We start from the raw sequence: 19,077 nt of genomic DNA on the forward strand, positions 1-19,077 counted from the left end.
GGGTTAGGTTATGATGTTTCTCTGTTCTGATCCCATCTCCAAGGTGACCTGGGTTATGATGTTTCTCTGTTCTGATCCCATCTCCAAGGTGACCTGGGTTATGATGTTTCTCTGTTCTGATCCCATCTCCAAGGTGACCTGGGTTAGTGTTATGATGTTTCTCTGTTCTGATCCCATCTCCAAAGGTGACCTGGGTTATGATGTTTCTCTGTTCTGATCCCATCTCCAAGGTGACCTAGGTTATGATGTTTCTCTGTTCTGATCTCATCTCCAAGGTGACCTGGGTTATGATGTTTCTCTGTTCTGATCTCATCTCCAAGGTGACCTGGGTTATGATGTTTCTCTGTTCTGATCCCATCTCCAAGGTGACCTGGGTTAGGGTTATGTTTCTCTGTTCTGATCCCATCTCCAAGGTGACCTGGGTTATGATGTTTCTCTGTTCTGATTCCATCTCCAAGGTGACCTGGGTTATGATGTTTCTCTGTTCTGATTCCATCTCAAGGTGACCTGGGTTATTATGTTTCTCTGTTCTGATCCCATCTCCAAGGTGACCTGGGTTATGATGTTTCTCTGTTCTGATCTCATCTCCAAGGTGACCTGGGTTTTATGATGTTTCTCTGTTCTGATCCCATCTCCAAGGTGACCTGGGTTATGATGTTTCTCTGTTCTGATCCCATCTCCAAGGTGACCTGGGTTATGATGTTTCTCTGTTCTGATCCCATCTCCAAGGTGACCTGGGTTATGATGTTTCTCTGTTCTGATCTCATCTCCAAGGTGACCTGGGTTATGATGTTTCTCTGTTCTGATCCATCCCAAGGTGACCTGTTATGATGTTTCTCTGTTCTGATCCCATCTCCAAGGTGACCTGGGTTATGATGTTTCTCTGTTCTGATCCCATCTCCAAGGTGACCTGGGTTATGATGTTTCTCTGTTCTGATCCCATCTCCAAGGTGACCTGGGTTATGATGTTTCTCTGTTCTGATCCCATCTCCAAGGTGACCTGGGTTATGATGTTTCTCTGTTCTGATCATCTCCAAGGTGACCTGGGTTAGGGTTATGATGTTTCTCTGTTCTGATCCCATCTCCAAGGTGACCTGGGTTATGATGTTTCTCTGTTCTGATCTCATCTCCAAGGTGACCTGGGTTATGATGTTTCTCTGTTCTGATCCCATCTCCAAGGTGACCTGGGTTATGATGTTTCTCTGTTCTGATCTCATCTCCAAGGTGACCTGGGTTATGATGTTTCTCTGTTCTGATCCCATCTCCAAGGTGACCTGGGTTATGATGTTTCTCTGTTCTGATCCCATCTCCAAGGTGACCTGGGTTATGATGTTTCTCTGTTCTGATCCCATCTCCAAGGTGACCTGGGTTATGATGTTTCTCTGTTCTGATCCATCTCCAAGGTGACCTGTTAGTGTTATGATGTTTCTCTGTTCTGATTCCATCTCCAAGGTGACCTGGGTTATGATGTTTCTCTGTTCTGATCCCATCTCCAAGGTGACCTGGGTTATGATGTTTCTCTGTTCTGATCCCATCTCCAAGGTGACCTGGGTTATGATGTTTCTCTGTTCTGATTCCATCTCCAAGGTGACCTGGGTTATGATGTTTCTCTGTTCTGATCCATCTCCAAGGTGACCTGGGTTATGATGTTTCTCTGTTCTGATCCCATCTCCAAGGTGACCTGGGTTATGATGTTTCTCTGTTCTGATCCCATCTCCAAGGTGACCTGGGTTATGATGTTTCTCTGTTCTGATCCCATCTCCAAGGTGACCTGGGTTATGATGTTTCTCTGTTCTGATCCCATCTCCAAGGTGACCTGGGTTATGATGTTTCTCTGTTCTGATCCCATCTCCAAGGTGACCTGGGTTATGATGTTTCTCTGTTCTGATCCCATCTCCAAGGTGACCTGGGTTATGATGTTTCTCTGTTCTGATCCCATCTCCAAGGTGACCTGGGTTATGATGTTTCTCTGTTCTGATCCCATCTCAAGGTGACCTGGGTTATGATGTTTCTCTGTTCTGATCCCATCTCCAAGGTGACCTGGGTTATGATGTTTCTCTGTTCTGATCCCATCTCCAAGGTGACCTGGGTTATGATGTTTCTCTGTTCTGATCCCATCTCCAAGGTGACCTGGGTTATGATGTTTCTCTGTTCTGATCTCATCTCCAAGGTGACCTGGGTTAGGGTTATGATGTTTCTCTGTTCTGATCCCATCTCCAAGGTGACCTGGGTTATGATGTTTCTCTGTTCTGATCTCATCTCCAAGGTGACCTGGGTTATGATGTTTCTCTGTTCTGATCCCATCTCCAAGGTGACCTGTTATTATGTTTCTCTGTTCTGATCTCATCTCCAAGGTGATGTTATGATGTTTCTCTGTTCTGATCCCATCTCCAAGGTGACCTGGGTTATGATGTTTCTCTGTTCTGATCCCATCTCCAAGGTGACCTGGGTTATGATGTTTCTCTGTTCTGATCCCATCTCCAAGGTGACCTGGGTTATTATGTTTCTCTGATGATTCCATCTCCAAGGTGACCTGTTTATGATGTTTCTCTGTTCTGATCCCATCTCCAAGGTGACCTGGGTTATGATGTTTCTCTGTTCTGATCCCATCTCCAAGGTGACCTGGGTTATGATGTTTCTCTGTTCTGATCCCATCTCCAAGGTGACCTGGGTTATGATGTTTCTCTGTTCTGATCCCATCTCCAAGGTGACCTGGGTTATGATGTTTCTCTGTTCTGATCCCATCTCCAAGGTGACCTGGGTTATGATGTTTCTCTGTTCTGATCTCATCTCCAAGGTGACCTGGGTTATGATGTTTCTCTGTTCTGATCCCATCTCAAGGTGACCTGGGTTATGATGTTTCTCTGTTCTGATCCCATCTCCAAGGTGACCTGGGTTATGATGTTTCTCTGTTCTGATCCCATCTCCAAGGTGACCTGGGTTATGATGTTTCTCTGTTCTGATCCCATCTCCAAGGTGACCTGGGTTATGATGTTTCTCTGTTCTGATCCATCTCCAAGGTGACCTGGGTTAGGTTATGATGTTTCTCTGTTCTGATCCCATCTCTCCAAGGTGACCTGGGTTATGATGTTTCTCTGTTCTGATCCCATCTCCAAGGTGACCTGGGTTATGATGTTTCTCTGTTCTGATCCCATCTCCAAGGTGACCTGGGTTATGATGTTTCTCTGTTCTGATCCCATCTCCAAGGTGACCTGGGTTATTATGTTTCTCTGTTCTGATCTCATCTCCAAGGTGACCTGGGTTATGATGTTTCTCTGTTCTGATCCCATCTCCAAGGTGACCTGGGTTATGATGTTTCTCTGTTCTGATCCCATCTCCAAGGTGACCTGGGTTATGATGTTTCTCTGTTCTGATCTCATCTCCAAGGTGACCTGGGTTATGATGTTTCTCTGTTCTGATCCCATCTCCAAGGTGACCTGGGTTATGATGTTTCTCTGTTCTGATCCCATCTCCAAGGTGACCTGGGTTATGATGTTTCTCTGTTCTGATCCCATCTCCAAGGTGACCTGGGTTATGATGTTTCTCTGTTCTGATCCCATCTCCAAGGTGACCTGGGTTATGATGTTTCTCTGTTCTGATCCATCTCCAAGGTGACCTGGGTTTGTTATGATGTTTCTGTTCTGTTGACCTGATGTTTCTCTGTTCATCTCATCTCCAAGGTGACCTGGGTTATGATGTTTCTCTGTTCTGATCCCATCTCCAAGGTGACCTGGGTTAGGGTTATGATGTTTCTCTGTTCTGATCCCATCTCCAAGGTGACCTGGGTTATGATGTTTCTCTGTTCTGATCCCATCTCCAAGGTGACCTGGGTTATGATGTTTCTCTGTTCTGATCCCATCTCCAAGGTGACCTGGGTTATGATGTTTCTCTGTTCTGATCCCATCTCCAAGGTGACCTGGGTGAGTGTTATGATGTTTCTCTGTTCTGATCCCATCTCCAAGGTGACCTGGGTTATGATGTTTCTCTGTTCTGATCCCATCTCCAAGGTGACCTGGGTTATGATGTTTCTCTGTTCTGATCCATCTCCAAGGTGACCTGGGTTATGATGTTTCTCTGTTCTGATCTCATCTCCAAGGTGACCTGGGTTATGATGTTTCTCTGTTCTGATCCCATCTCCAAGGTGACCTGGGTTATGATGTTTCTCTGTTCTGATCTCATCTCCAAGTGACCTGGGTTATGATGTTTCTCTGTTCTGATCCCATCTCCAAGGTGACCTGGGTTATGATGTTTCTCTGTTCTGATCCCATCTCCAAGGTGACCTGGGTTATGATGTTTCTCTGTTCTGATCCCATCTCCAAGGTGACCTGGGTTATGATGTTTCTCTGTTCTGATCCCATCTCCAAGGTGACCTGGGTTATGATGTTTCTCTGTTCTGATCCCATCTCCAAGGTGACCTGGGTTAGTGTTATGATGTTTCTCTGTTCTGATCCCATTTCCAAGGTGACCTGGGTTATGATGTTTCTCTGTTCTGATCCCATCTCCAAGGTGACCTGGGTTATGATGTTTCTCTGTTCTGATCCCATCTCCAAGGTAACCTGGGTTATGATGTTTCTCTGTTCTGATCCATCTCCAAGGTGACCTGGGTTATGATGTTTCTCTGTTCTGATCCCATCTCCAAGGTGACCTGGGTTATGATGTTTCTCTGGATCCCATTCCAAGGTGACCTGGGTTATGATGTTTCTCTGTTCTTATCCCATCTCCAAGGTGACCTGGTTCTGTTCCAAGGTGTGTTATGATGTTTCTCTGTTCTGATCCCATCTCCAAGGTGACCTGGGTTATGATGTTTCTCTGTTCTGATCCCATCTCCAAGGTGACCTGGGTTATGATGGTTCTGATCCCATCTCCAAGGTGACCTGGGTTATGATGTTTCTCTGTTCTGATCCCATCTCCAAGGTGACCTGGGTTATGATGTTTCTCTGTTCTGATCCCATCTCCAAGGTGACCTGGGGGTTATGATGTTTCTCTGTTCTGATCCATCTCCAAGGTGACCTGGGTTATGATGTTTCTCTGTTCTGATCCCATCTCCAAGGTGACCTGGGTTATGATGTTTTCTCTGTTCTGATCCATCTCCAAGGTGACCTGGTGTTATGATGTTTCTCTGTTCTGATCCCATCTCCAAGGTGACCTGGGTTATGATGTTTCTCTGTTCTGATCCCATCTCCAAGGTGACCTGGGTTATGATGTTTCTCTGTTCTGATCCCATCTCCAAGGTGACCTGGGATTATGATGTTTCTCTGTTCTGATCTCATCTCCAAGGTGACCTGGGTTATGATGTTTCTCTGTTCTGATCCATCTCCAAGGTGACCTGGGTTATGATGTTTCTCTGTTCTGATCCCATCTCCAAGGTGACCTGGGTTATGATGTTTCTCTGTTCTGATCTCCATCTCCAAGGTGACCTGGGTTATGATGTTTCTCTGTTCTGATCCCATCTCCAAGGTGACCTGGGTTATGATGTTTCTCTGTTCTGATCCCATCTCCAAGGTGACCTGGGTTATGATGTTTCTCTGTTCTGATCCCATCTCAAGGTAACCTAGGTTATGATGTTTCTCTGTTCTGATCTCATCTCCAAGGTGACCTGGGTTCCAAGGTGAGTTATGATGTTTCTCTGTTCGATGTTTCCCTGATCCCATCTCCAAGGTGACCTGGGTTATGATGTTTTCTCTGTTCTGATCTCATCTCCAAGGTGACCTGGGTTATGATGTTTCTCTGTTCTGATCCCATCTCCAAGGTGACCTGGGTTATGATGTTTCTCTGTTCTGATCTCATCTCCTGTGAGAATGTTTCTCTGTTCTGATCCCATCTCCAAGGTGAGGTGTTATGATGTTTCTCTGTTCTGATTCCATCTCCAAGGTAACCTGGCTATGATGTTTCTCTGTTCTGATCCCATCTCCAAGGTGACCTGGGTTAGGTTATGATGTTTCTCTGTTCTGATCCCATCTCCAAGGTGACCTGGGTTATGATGTTTCTCTGTTCTGATCCCATCTCCAAAGTGATCTGGGTTATGATGTTTCTCTGTTCTGATCCAAACCAAGGTGACCTGCTCATGATGTTTCTCTGTTCTGATCCCATCTCCAAGGTGACCCAAGTTATGATGTTTCTCTGTTCTGATCCCATCTCCAAGGTGACCTGGGTTATGATGTTTCTGTTCTGATCCAAACTCCAAGGTGACCTGGGTTATGATGTTTCTCTGTTCTGATCCCATCTCCAAGGTGACCTGGGTTATGATGTTTCTCTGTTCTGATCCCATCTCCAAGGTGACCTGGGTTATGATGTTTCTCTGTTCTGATCCCATCTCCAAGGTGACCTGGGTTATGATGTTTCTCTGTTCTGATCCCATCTCCAAGGTGACCTGGGTTATGATGTTTCTCTGTTCTGATCCCATCTCCAAGGTGACCTGGGTTATGATGTTTCTCTGTTCTGATCCCATCTCCAAGGTGACCTGGGTTATGATGTTTCTCTGTTCTGATCTCATCTCCAAGGTGACCTGGGTTATGATGTTTCTCTGTTCTGATCCCATCTCCAAGGTGACCTGGGTTATGATGTTTCTCTGTTCTGATCCCATCTCCAAGGTGACCTGGGTTATGATGTTTCTCAGTTCTGATCCCATCTCCAAGGTGACCTGGGTTAGGGTTATGATGTTTCTCTGTTCTGATCCCATCTCCAAGGTGACCTGGGTTATGATGTTTCTCTGTTCTGATCCCATCTCCAAGGTGACCTGTTAGGTTATGATGTTTCTCTGTTCTGATCCCATCTCCAAGGTGACCTGGGTTATGATGTTTCTCTGTTCTGATCTCATCTCCAAGGTGACCTGGGTTATTGATGTTTCTCTGTTCTGATCTCATCTCCAAGGTGACCTGGGTTATGATGTTTCTCTGTTCTGATCCCATCTCCAAGGTGACCTAGGGTTATGATGTTTCTCTGTTCTGATCCCATCTCCAAGGTGACCTGGGTTATGATGTTTCTCTGTTCTGATCCCATCTCCAAGGTGACCTGGGTTAGGGTTATGATGTTTCTCTGTTCTGATCCCATCTCCAAGGTGACCTGGGTTATGATGTTTCTCTGTTCTGATCCCATCTCCAAGGTGACCTGGGTTATTATGTTTCTCTGTTCTGATCCCATCTCCAAGGTGACCTGGGTTATGATGTTTCTCTGTTCTGATCCAAACCAAGGTGACCTGGGTTATGATGTTTCTCTGTTCTGATCCCATCTCCAAGGTGACCTGGCTATGATGTTTCTCTGTTCTGATCCCATCTCCAAGGTAACCTGGGTTATGATGTTTCTCTGTTCTGATCCCAAACCAAGGTGACCTGGGTTATGATGTTTCTCTGTTCTGATCCCATCTCCAAGGTGACCTTGGTTATGATGTTTCTCTGTTCTGATCCCATCTCCAAGGTGACCCTGGGTTATGATGAGACAGTTCTGAGGAGGAGCTCCAAGGTGACCTGGGTTATGATGTTTCTCTGTTCTGATCCCATCTCCAAGGTGACCCTGGGTTAGAGATGTTTCTTCTGAAGGGAGTCGCAATGACAGGTGAACTTGGCTAGTGGCTCTGTTCTGATCATCTCCTGACCTGTCCAAAGAGGGAGAACCGTGACGTGGCCCGCTGAGCCATGATCAATGACAGGTGAACTGAACCTGTCAGAAGAGGAAGAGTCATGTTTCTCTGTGTCTGTCCAATGACAGGTGAGTTCGTCTGTTTGTCTGCCTTCTGTCCAAAGAGGGAGAAATCAAAGGTGGCCATGCAGAGCCTCAATGACAGGTGAGTCTGTCTGTCTGTCCGAAGAGGAAGAGTCATGACGCGGCCATGCAGAGCCTCAATGACAGGTGAGTCTGTCTGTCTGTCCTGAAGAGGAAGTGCCAAAACACGACCATGCAGAGCCTCAATGACAGGTGAGTCTGGTAGTCTGTCTGTTTGTCTGCCTGTCTGTCCAAAGAGGAGAACCATGACGCCATGCAGAGCCTCAATGACAGGTGAGTCTGTCTGTCTGTCCGAAGAGGAAGAGTCATGACGCGGCCATGCAGAGCCTCAATGACAGGTGAGTCTGTCTGTCTGTCCGAAGATGGAAGTGCCAAAACACGACTATGCAGAGCCTCAATGACAGGTGAGTCTGTCTGTCTGTCCGAAGAGGAAGAGTCATGTGACGCTGCCATGCAGAGCCTCAATGACAGGTGAGTCTGTCTGTTCTGATGATCTCCAAGGTGCCAAAAACACCTGCAGAGCCTTATGATGTTTGTCTGTCTTCTGAAGAGGAATCCCATCTCCAAGGTGACCTGGGAGGGATGTTTCTCTGTTCTGATCCCATCTCAAAAGGTGACCTGCAGTTTATGATGTTTTCTCTGTTCTGATCCCATCTCCAAGGTGACCTGGGTTATGATGTTTCTCTGTTCTGATCCATCTCCAAGGTGACCTGGGTTATGATGTTTCTCTGTTCTGATCTCATCTCCAAGGTGACTGGGTTATGATGTTTCTCTGTTCTGATCCCATCTCCAAGGTGACCTGGAGTTAGTGTTATGATGTTTCTCTGTTCTGATCCCATCTCCAAGGTGACCTGGGTTATGATGTTTCTCTGTTCGAAGAGGAAGATCCCATCTCCAAGGTGACCTGTTATGAGTCTGTCTGTCCGAAGAGGAAGAGCCAAAACCATCATGCAGAGCGGTGAATGTCAGGTGAGTCTGTCTATCCATGAGGAAGACCAGAACACGAGGAGCGGCAATGACAGGTGAGTCTGTCTGTCAGATGAGGAGGAGCCAAACGCACGACCATGCAGAGTCGGCAATGACAGGTGAGTCAGATGATCAAAACACGACCATGTCATGACAACCTGTCTGTCAGAAGAGGAAGAGCCACGACACGCCATGCAGAGCGGCAATGACAGGTGAGTCTGTCAGATACTCTGTCTGTTTGAGCCTGGTCCAATGACGCGACCATGCAGGTGAGTCTGTCTGTCTGTTCCGAAGAGGAAGTGCCAAAACACGACCATGCAGAGCCTCAATGACAGGTGAGTCTGTCTGTCAGATGTGGAGGAGCCAAAGCACGGCCATGCAGAGCGGCTATGACAGGTGAGTCTGGCTTTCTGTTGATCAGTTTGCACTGTCCAGATGACCACCAACCAAGATTCTACATATCAGATAGGGTAAGGCAGCTATTGCTTACGACTAACTACAGGCAACGATGCTGAACAATGTGGGCAATTGGGCGGCTACTGATGGTATTTGACCTATCCTCATCCCTACTTTACAATTTGGTAGCTCTCTCAGTGGTTTCTCTCTCTCTGTCTCTGACAGAGGGGTACAGTTGTTGGAGCGTGAGGAGGAGATGTGTATTTTTACGAGAAGGTGAATGTTCAGGAGGGCCTGATCAGAGACGGTAACATAGAGATGCAGGCGCTGGAGGAGGAGACGCGCTGCCTGCAGATGATCACCAAGGAAGAAGGAAGACAGACAGCCCTCAGCAGGAAACTGGTGCCCTGCCAGAGGAGACTGAAGGGAGAGAGCACCATGCTGCAGATACAGGTACATTAGAAGCCTGGGTCATATTCACTAAGGCAAACCGTTCCAAAACGCTTTGCAACAGAAAAAGAAAAAACAAACCTTTTCTTATTGGTTAGTTCAGCTAGTCCCTCCGTGTTTCAGTCAGTTTTCTTCCGTTTAATGCCTTGTGAATACGATCTTGTTGTCTGACGTCAGATAACACTGGATTGTCAGTCAAAGGGCAGGTAGGAATGACAGCATCTGACGGGAGGAAATGGATAGGAACCTCTGAGAACTGGTTGCTAACTCTGTCGTACTGTTGTACGGCAACATGGCTGCCCTCGCCAACATCTCTGACTGGAGAGTACTGTACTAATGGGTATCTGACTGGAGAGTACTGTACTAATGGGTATCTGACTGGAGAGTACTGTACTAATGGGTATCTGACTGGAGAGTACTGTACTAATGGGTATCTGACTGGAGAGTACTGTACTAATGGGTATCTGACTGGAGAGTACTGTACTAATGGGTATCTGACTGGAGAGTACTGTACTAATGGGTGACTGAGAGTACTAATGGGTATCTGACTGGAGAGTACTGTACTAATGGGTATCTGACTGGAGAGTACTGTACTAATGGGTATCTGACTGGTACTGTACTAATGGGTATCTGACTGGAGAGTACTGTACTAATGGGTATCTGACTGGAGAGTACTGTACTAATGGGTATCTGACTGGAGAGTACTGTACTAATGGGTATCTGACTGGAGAGTACTGTACTAATGGGTATCTGACTGGAGAGTACTGTACTAATGGGTATCTGACTGGAGAGTACTGTACTAATGGGTATCTGACTGGAGAGTACTGTACTAATGGGTATCTGACTGGAGAGTACTGTAGCCTAATGGGTAGCTGACTATATGCCTCCTCGGATAGCTTCTCCATGACACCATCTGCCAGTAGGGACCTGACAAGGACACCCTGGAGAAAAAACACAGAGATGCTCCGGTACTTTTGTATACTTTTTATCCAGCAATTCTGAAAGTAGCACTCACGAGCCAAAAGTGGTCCCCAAAAATGGTGTAATACGTCACATATGTGCAGATATGTGCATCACGTCATTGCTCTCTCTCTCTTTCTCTCGCTGTGTTGTGTGTTAGTCACTCAAATGGCGCAGGACTGTAGCTCATTGGCTGAAACTCGATTTGCTAAGGGTCTGGCCCACATGGGGGGGTGTAGGGGAAATGGCACAGCACAGCTTCAAGAAAACAGTTGCTTTCGTGGCTAATTAAGAGAGTAATCTGCTCATAGATTGTGCATGTATGAACTACATATTGACACATCTGGCCCAAAGCGGGAGGTTTAAAAAATATTTACTAGTCACCTAAGTTCCGGAGCATATCTTTAATGGATTCAATAGCTCAGCAGTGGTGGCTGGTGGCACTCCAAATCAGAGGATTGGCTGAACGGATTAAACACATGGTTTCCATGGTTTCCTTGTGTGTAATACCATTTCATCCTTCCATTCCAGGCATTATTATGAGCCGTCCTCCCTTCACCATCCTCCTCTGATGTTCAGTGCTCAAAGGGTTAGAGCAATGCTGTTAAAAACATTCAGCGGGATCCCATTTTCAGCCAGAATTTCTCGTGACTCCATCCAAGGCCAAATCTTAAACCCTAAAATCTGTACATTTAGATTTTTATATCAACAAATAACCTTAAATTCATTGCATTTTCTTATCAAAGTGAAAAGAAAGCAATAAATACTTTTACTCAATAAATAAATAAAAAATTCAAAAACGTATAACAATAATCTGTATATATATTTTGGGGGGGGGAGACCCCACTGCAGTTCCTCCATGACCCCACTAGGGGTTGCAACCCTGACTTTGAATACCACTGGGTTAGAGAGGAGGCTCATTAGCTACAGTGCCAATGTAACTGATCATATAACCCAAACACTGTCACAAAGGCTAAGTCTGAGAGAGACAGCCTCTGTTGCCTCATCAGACAGGTGCTATTTGAGCTTTCATTTCCTGACCTCACCCATTGCTCCTAGTTACTGTAGTTAGCTTTTTACTAAGAGTGAATGAATTCAGAACTGTTCTAGGATTCCGTGCCTCGGTTGTTCCTCGGCTGAATAGGTGACCTTTGTCATTTCATAACCTGGCACTTTTATAGAGACATTCCTCTCTCTGTCTACAAGCCAGACAGGCCAGCATTGGAGCCGGGGCCGGAGCTGAGGGTTGAGGCCTGGGTTGGGGTGGCATTGGAGCCGGGGCCGGAGCTGAGGTTTGAGGGTTGGAAGGACGGGTTGAGGCCTGGGTTGGGGGGTGGCTGAGGTTGAGGCCTGGGTTGGGGTGGCCGAAGCTGACGGGTTGAGGCCTGGGTTGGGGTGGCATTGACGGGTTGAGGCCTGGGTTGGGGTGGCATTGGGGCCGAAGCTGACGGGTTGGGCCGGAGCTGAGGTTTGAGGGTTGAGGCCTGGGTTGGGGTGGCATTGGGGCCGAAGCTGACGGGTTGAGGCCTGGGTTGGGGTGGCATTGGGGCCGAAGCTGACGGGTTGAGGCCTGGGTTGGGGTGGCATTGGGGCCCAGCTCACGGGTTGAGGCCTCCATAATGACCAACAGGGTGGATGTCCCCTGATGGCCCCAATGTCTACGGGTTGTCTGGATTCTGGAACCTGGCCCCATAATGACTGGGGTGGATGTCTTATGGCGCCAAGTCTCACAGGGCTCTCAGGCCCACTGGGACAATGGGTGGAATTGGGCCAAGTCTCACAGGGCTCTCAGTGCCCACTGGAGAGGATGGGTGGAATTGGGCCAAGTCTCACAGGGCTCTCAGTGCCCACTGGAGAGGATGGGTGGAATTGGGCCAAGTCTCACAGGGCTCTCAGTGCCCACTGGAGAGGATGGGTGGAATTGGGACCAAGTCTCACAGGGCTCTCAGTGCCCACTGGAGAGGATGGGTGGAATTGGGGCAGACTCCTCAACTCTCCAATCCCCGCTCAGCTGCTTTCTGACAGTGGGAAATTCTACCATAGTTTTGTCCTATTTTGTTGCCTTCCATCCAAAAATCAGTCAAGCCATTCATCCACCCCTCTGTTCCTCAGCTGTGCTGTTGGATATGTTTTTTAGACAGTCAGGGGGAGACTGTGTGATTTAGACAGTCAGGGGAGACTGTGTGATTTAGACAGTCAGGGGAGACTGTGTGATTTAGACAGTCATAGGAGACTGTGTGTTTTAGACAGTTAGGGGAGACTGTGTGATTTAGACAGTCAGGGGGAGACTGTGTGATTTAGACAGTCAGGGGAGACTGTGTGATTTAGACAGTCAGGGGATTGTGTGATTTAGACAGTCAGGGGAGACTGTGTGATTTAGACAGTCAGGGGAGACTGTGTGATTTAGACAGTCAGGGGGATTGTGTGTTTTAGACAGTCAGGGAGACTGTGTGATTTAGACAGTCAGGGGAGACTGTGTGATTTAGACAGTCAGGGGAGACTGTGTGATTTAGACAGTCAGGGGGAGACTGTGTGATTTAGACAGTCAGGGGAGACTGTGTGATTTAGACAGTCAGGGGAGACTGTGTGATTTAGACAGTCAGGGAGACTGTGTGATTTAGACAGTCAGGGGGAGACTGTGTGATTTAGACAGTCAGGGGAGACTGTGTGATTTAGACAGTCAGGGAGACTGTGTGATTTAGACAGTCAGGGGAGACTGTGTGATTTAGACAGTCAGGGGAGACTGTGATTTAGACAGTCAAGGGAGACTGTGATTTAGACAGTCAGGGGAGACTTTGTGATTTAGACAGTCAGGGGAGACTGTGTGATTTAGACAGTCAGGGGAGACTGTGTTTTAGACAGTCAGGGGAGACTGTGTGATTTAGACAGTCAGGGGAGACTGTGTGATTTAGGCAGTCAGGGGAGACTGTGTGATTTAGACAGTCAGGGAGACTGTGTGATTTAGCCAGTCAGGGAGACTGTGTGATTTAGCCAGTCAGGGAGACTGTGTGATTTAGCCAGTCAGGGGAGACTGTGTGATTTAGACAGTCAGGGAGACTGTGTGATTTAGACAGTCAGGGAGACTGTGTTTTAGACAGTCAGTGGAGACTGTGTGATTTAGACAGTCAGGGGGAGACTGTGTGATTTAAACAGTCAGGGGGAGACTGTGTGATTTAGCCAGTCAGGGGGAGACTGTGTGATTTAGACAGTCAGGGGAGACTGTGTTTTAGACAGTCAGGGGAGACTGTGTTTTAGACAGTCAGGGGAGACTGTGTGATTTAGCCAGTCAGGGGAGACTGTGTGATTTAGCCAGTCAGGGGGAGACTGTGTGATTTAGACAGTCAGGGGAGACTGTGTGATTTAGCCAGTCAGGGGGAGACTGTGTGATTTAGCCAGTCAGGGGGAGACTGTGTTTTAGACAGTCAGGGGAGACTGTGTGATTTAGACAGTCATAGGAGACTGTGTGTTTTAGACAGTCAGGGGAGACTGTGTGATTTAGCCAGTCAGGGGAGACTGTGTGTTTTAGACAGTCAGGGAGACTGTGTGATTTAGCCAGTCAGGGGAGACTGTGTGTTTTAGACAGTCAGGGAGACTGTGTGATTTAGCCAGTCAGGGGAGACTGTGTGTTTTAGACAGTCAGGGAGACTGTGTGATTTAGCCAGTCAGGGAGACTGTGTGATTTAGCCAGTCAGGGGGAGACTGTGTGATTTAGCCAGTCAGGGGAGACTGTGTGATTTAGACAGTCAGGGGAGACTGTGTGATTTAGCCAGTCAGGGGAGACTGTGTGATTTAGCCAGTCAGGGGGAGACTGTGTGATTTAGCCAGTCAGGGGAGACTGTGTGATTTAGACAGTCAGGGGAGACTGATTTAGCCAGTCAGGGGGAGACTGTGTGATTTAGCCAGTCAGGGAGACTGTGTGATTTAGCCAGTCAGGGGGAGACTGTGTGATTTAGCCAGTCAGGGGGAGACTGTGTGATTTAGCCAGTCAGGGGGAGACTGTGTGATTTAGCCAGTCAGGGGAGACTGTGTGATTTAGCCAGTCAGGGAGACTGTGTGATTTAGCCAGTCAGGGGGAGACTGTGTGATTTAGACAGTCAGGGGAGACTGTGTGATTTAGCCAGTCAGGGGAGACTGTGTGATTTAGACAGTCAGGGGGAGACTGTGTGTTTTAGACAGTCAGGGGGAGACTGTTTTAGACAGTCAGGGGGAGACTGTGTGATTTAAACAGTCAGGGGGAGACTGTGTGATTTAGCCAGTCAGGGGGAGACTGTGTGATTTAGACAGTCAGGGGAGACTGTGTTTTAGACAGTCAGGGGAGACTGTGTTTTAGACAGTCAGGGGAGACTGTGTGATTTAGCCAGTCAGGGGAGACTGTGTGATTTAGACAGTCAGGGAGACTGTGTGATTTAGCCAGTCAGGGAGACTGTGTGATTTAGCCAGTCAGGGGAGACTGTGTGATTTAGCCAGTCAGGGGAGACTGTGTGATTTAGCCAGTCAGGGAGACTGTGTGATTTAGACAGTCAGGGGAGACTGTGTTTTAGACAGTCAGGTGGAGACTGTGTGATTTAGACAGTCAGGGGGGAGACTGTGTTTTAGACAGTCAGGGAGACTGTGTTTTAGACAGTCAGGGAGACTGTGTGATTTAGACAGTCAGGGGAGACTGTGTTTTAGACAGTCAGGGAGACTGTGTGATTTAGACAGTCAGGGAGACTGTGTGATTTAGCCAGTCAGTCTGTGTGATTTAGGGGAGACTGTGTGATTTAGACAGTCAGGGGAGACTGTGTGATTTAGACAGTCAGGGGAGACTGTGTGATTTAGCCAGTCAGGGAGACTGTGTGATTTAGCCAGTCAGGGGGAGACTGTGTTTTAGACAGTCAGGGAGACTGTGTGATTTAGACAGTCATAGGAGACTGTGTGTTTTAGACAGTCAGGGGAGACTGTGTGATTTAGCCAGTCAGGGGGAGACGGTGTGTTTTAGACAGTCAGGAGACTGTGTGTTTTAGACAGTCAGGGAGACTGTGTGTTTTAGACAGTCAGGGAGACTGTGTGTTTTAGACAGTCAGGGAGACTGTGTGTTTTAGACAGTCAGGGGAGACTGTGTGATTTAGACAGTCAGGGAGACTGTGTGTTTTAGACAGTCAGGAGACTGTGTTTTAGACAGTCAGGGAGACTGTGTGATTTAGACAGTCAGGGAGACTGTGTGTTTTAGACAGTCAGGGAGACTGTGTGATTTAGCCAGTCAGGGAGACTGTGTTTTAGACAGTCAGGGAGACTGTGTGATTTAGCCAGTCAGGGGGATTGTGGTGTTGGCAGAGAGGAAGTAAACAGCGTTCACAATCCACCATGATGTGATCACATTAAACAACAATGTGTTACTGTGAAACAGATGTATCTTATTCTCAGGCTGTTTACACTTCAGAGGGGAATGTGTCTGTTGTTAGAATGCACTTAAGATCACACAGTATAAAATATAAAAGTTTGTGTGTGAAATTGATTTCAATATACACTCTGGATAGCTTTCCTTGACCCAAGCCAGAAGCAATCTTTAATCGCTTCCAAATAAACAATTCAACTTTTTTACAGTACAGAGATTTGCCCTGGTTTATCAGTGCTCTGAGGGCCTGGGGGTTTTACAGTACAGAGATGCCCTGGTTTATCAGTGCTCTGAGGGCGTGGGGTTTTACAGTACAGAGATGCCCTGGTTTATCAGTGCTCTGAGGGCGTGGGGTTTTACAGTACAGAGATGCCCTGGTTTATCAGTGCTCTGAGGCGTGGGGGTTTTACAGTACAGAGATGCCCTGGTTTATCAGTGCTCTGAGGGACTGGGGTTTTACAGTACAGAGATGCCCTGGTTTATCAGTGCTCTGAGGGCGTGGGGGTTTTACAGTACAGAGATGCCCTGGTTTATCAGTGCTCTGAGGGCGTGGGGTTTTACAGTACAGAGATGCCCTGGTTTATCAGTGCTCTGAGGGCGTGGGGTTTTACAGTACAGAGATGCCCTGGTTTATCAGTGCTCTGAGGGCGTGGGGTTTTACAGTACAGAGATGCCCTGGTTTATCAGTGCTCTGAGGGCCTGGGGGTTTTACAGTACAGAGATGCCCTGGTTTATCAGTGCTCTGAGGGCCTGGGGGTTTTACAGTACAGAGATACCCTGGTTTATCAGTGCTCTGAGGGCGTGGGGGTTTTACAGTACAGAGATGCCCTGGTTTATCAGTGCTCTGAGGGCGTGGGGGTTTTACAGTACAGAGATGCCCTGGTTTATCAGTGCTCTGAGGGCGTGGGGGTTTTACAGTACAGAGATGCCCTGGTTTATCAGTGCTCTGAGGGCGTGGGGGTTTTACAGTACAGAGATGCCCTGGTTTATCAGTGCTCTGAGGGCGTGGGGGTTTTACAGTACAGAGATGCCCTGGTTTATCAGTGCTCTGAGGGAGTGGGGGTTTTACAGTACAGAGATGCCCTGGTTTATCAGTGCTCTGAGGGCGTGGGGGTTTTACAGTGTACAGAGATGCCCTGGTTTATCAGTGCTCTGAGGGCGGGGGTTTTACAGTACAGAGATGCCCTGGTTTATCAGTGCTCTGAGGGCGTGGGGTTTTACAGTACAGAGATGCCCTGGTTTATCAGTGCTCTGAGGGCGTGGGGTTTTACAGTACAGAGATGCCCTGGTTTATCAGTGCTCTGAGGGCCTGGGGGTTTTACAGTACAGAGATGCCCTGGTTTATCAGTGCTCTGAGGGCCTGGGGTTTTACAGTACAGAGATACCCTGGTTTATCAGTGCTCTGAGGGCGTGGGGTTTTACAGTACAGAGATGCCCTGGTTTATCAGTGCTCTGAGGGCGTGGGGGGTTTTACAGTACAGAGATGCCCTGGTTTATCAGTGCTCTGAGGGCGTGGGGTTTTACAGTACAGAGATGCCCTGGTTTATCAGTGCTCTGAGGGCGTGGGGGTTTTACAGTACAGAGATGCCCTGGTTTATCAGTGCTCTGAGGGCGTGGGGGTTTTACAGTACAGAGATGCCCTGGTTTATCAGTGCTCTGAGGGAGTGGGGTTTTACAGTACAGAGATGCCCTGGTTTATCAGTGCTCTGAGGGCGTGGGGGTTTTACAGTACAGAGATGCCCTGGTTTATCAGTGCTCTGAGGGAGTGGGGTTTTACAGTACAGAGATGCCCTGGTTTATCAGTGCTCTGAGGGCGTGGGGGTTTTACAGTACAGAGATGCCCTGGTTTATCAGTGCTCTGAGGGCGTGGGGTTTTACAGTACAGAGATGCCCTGGTTTATCAGTGCTCTGAGGGCGTGGGGGTTTTACAGTACAGAGGTGCCCTGGTTTATCAGTGCTCTGAGGGCGTGGGGGTTTTACAGTACAGAGATGCCCTGGTTTATCAGTGCTCTGAGGGCGTGGGGGTTTTACAGTACAGAGGTGCCCTGGTTTATCAGTGCTCTGAGGGCGTGGGGGTTTTACAGTACAGAGATGCCCTGGTTTATCAGTGCTCTGAGGGACTGGGGGTTTTACAGTACAGAGGTGCCCTGGTTTATCAGTGCTCTGAGGGCGTGGGGGTTTTACAGTACAGAGATGCCCTGGTTTATCAGTGCTCTGAGGGCGTGGGGTTTTACAGTACAGAGATGCCCTGGTTTATCAGTGCTCTGAGGGCGTGGGGGTTTTACAGTACAGAGATGCCCTGGTTTATCAGTGCTCTGAGGGCGTGGGGGTTTTACAGTACAGAGATGCCCTGGTTTATCAGTGCTCTGAGGGAGTGGGGGTTTTACAGTACAGAGATGCCCTGGTTTCTCAGTGCTCTGAGGGCGTGGGGTTTTACAGTACAGAGATGCCGTGGTTTATCAGTGCTCTGAGGGAGTGGGGGTTTTACAGTACAGAGATGCCCTGGTTTATCAGTGCTCTGAGGGCGTGGGGGTTTTACAGTACAGAGATGCCCTGGTTTATCAGTGCTCTGAGGGCGTGGGGGTTTTACAGTACAGAGATGCCCTGGTTTATCAGTGCTCTGAGGGCGTGGGGTTTTACAGTACAGAGATGCCCTGGTTTATCAGTGCTCTGAGGGCGTGGGGTTTTACAGTACAGAGATGCCCTGGTTTATCAGTGCTCTGAGGGCGTGGGGGTTTTACAGTACAGAGATGCCCTGGTTTATCAGTGCTCTGAGGGCGTGGGGGTTTTACAGTACAGAGATGCCCTGGTTTATCAGTGCTCTGAGGGCGTGGGGTTTTACAGTACAGAGATGCCCTGGTTTATCAGTGCTCTGAGGGCGTGGGGTTTTACAGTACAGAGATGCCCTGGTTTATCAGTGCTCTGAGGGCGTGGGGGTTTTACAGTACAGAGATGCCCTGGTTTATCAGTGCTCTGAGGGCGTGGGGGTTTTACAGTACAGAGATGCCCTGGTTTATCAGTGCTCTGAGGGCGTGGGGGTTTTACAGTACAGAGATGCCCTGGTTTATCAGTGCTCTGAGGGCGTGGGGGTTTTACAGTACAGAGATGCCCTGGTTTATCAGTGCTCTGAGGGCGTGGGGGTTTTACAGTACAGAGATGCCCTGGTTTATCAGTGCTCTGAGGGCGTGGGGTTTTACAGTACAGAGATGCCC

General features: G+C 48.1%; 1 protein-coding gene across 1 annotated transcript in view; it reads left to right on the forward strand.

The window, feature by feature from the left end:
* LOC127926108 (coiled-coil domain-containing protein 146-like) overlaps nucleotides 1-19,077 on the forward strand; it is a 79,025-nt gene that overhangs the window by 50,476 nt on the left and 9,472 nt on the right. The window contains 5 exon segments of the mRNA XM_052511481.1: nucleotides 7,414-7,458; nucleotides 7,740-7,780; nucleotides 8,649-8,741; nucleotides 9,307-9,347; nucleotides 9,350-9,534. Coding sequence (XP_052367441.1) covers nucleotides 7,414-7,458; nucleotides 7,740-7,780; nucleotides 8,649-8,741; nucleotides 9,307-9,347; nucleotides 9,350-9,534 — 405 coding nt within the window.

This window comes from Oncorhynchus keta, unplaced genomic scaffold (genome assembly GCF_023373465.1).
Source record: "Oncorhynchus keta strain PuntledgeMale-10-30-2019 unplaced genomic scaffold, Oket_V2 Un_contig_6810_pilon_pilon, whole genome shotgun sequence".
In the NCBI taxonomy this organism is placed as follows: Eukaryota; Metazoa; Chordata; class Actinopteri; order Salmoniformes; family Salmonidae; genus Oncorhynchus; species Oncorhynchus keta.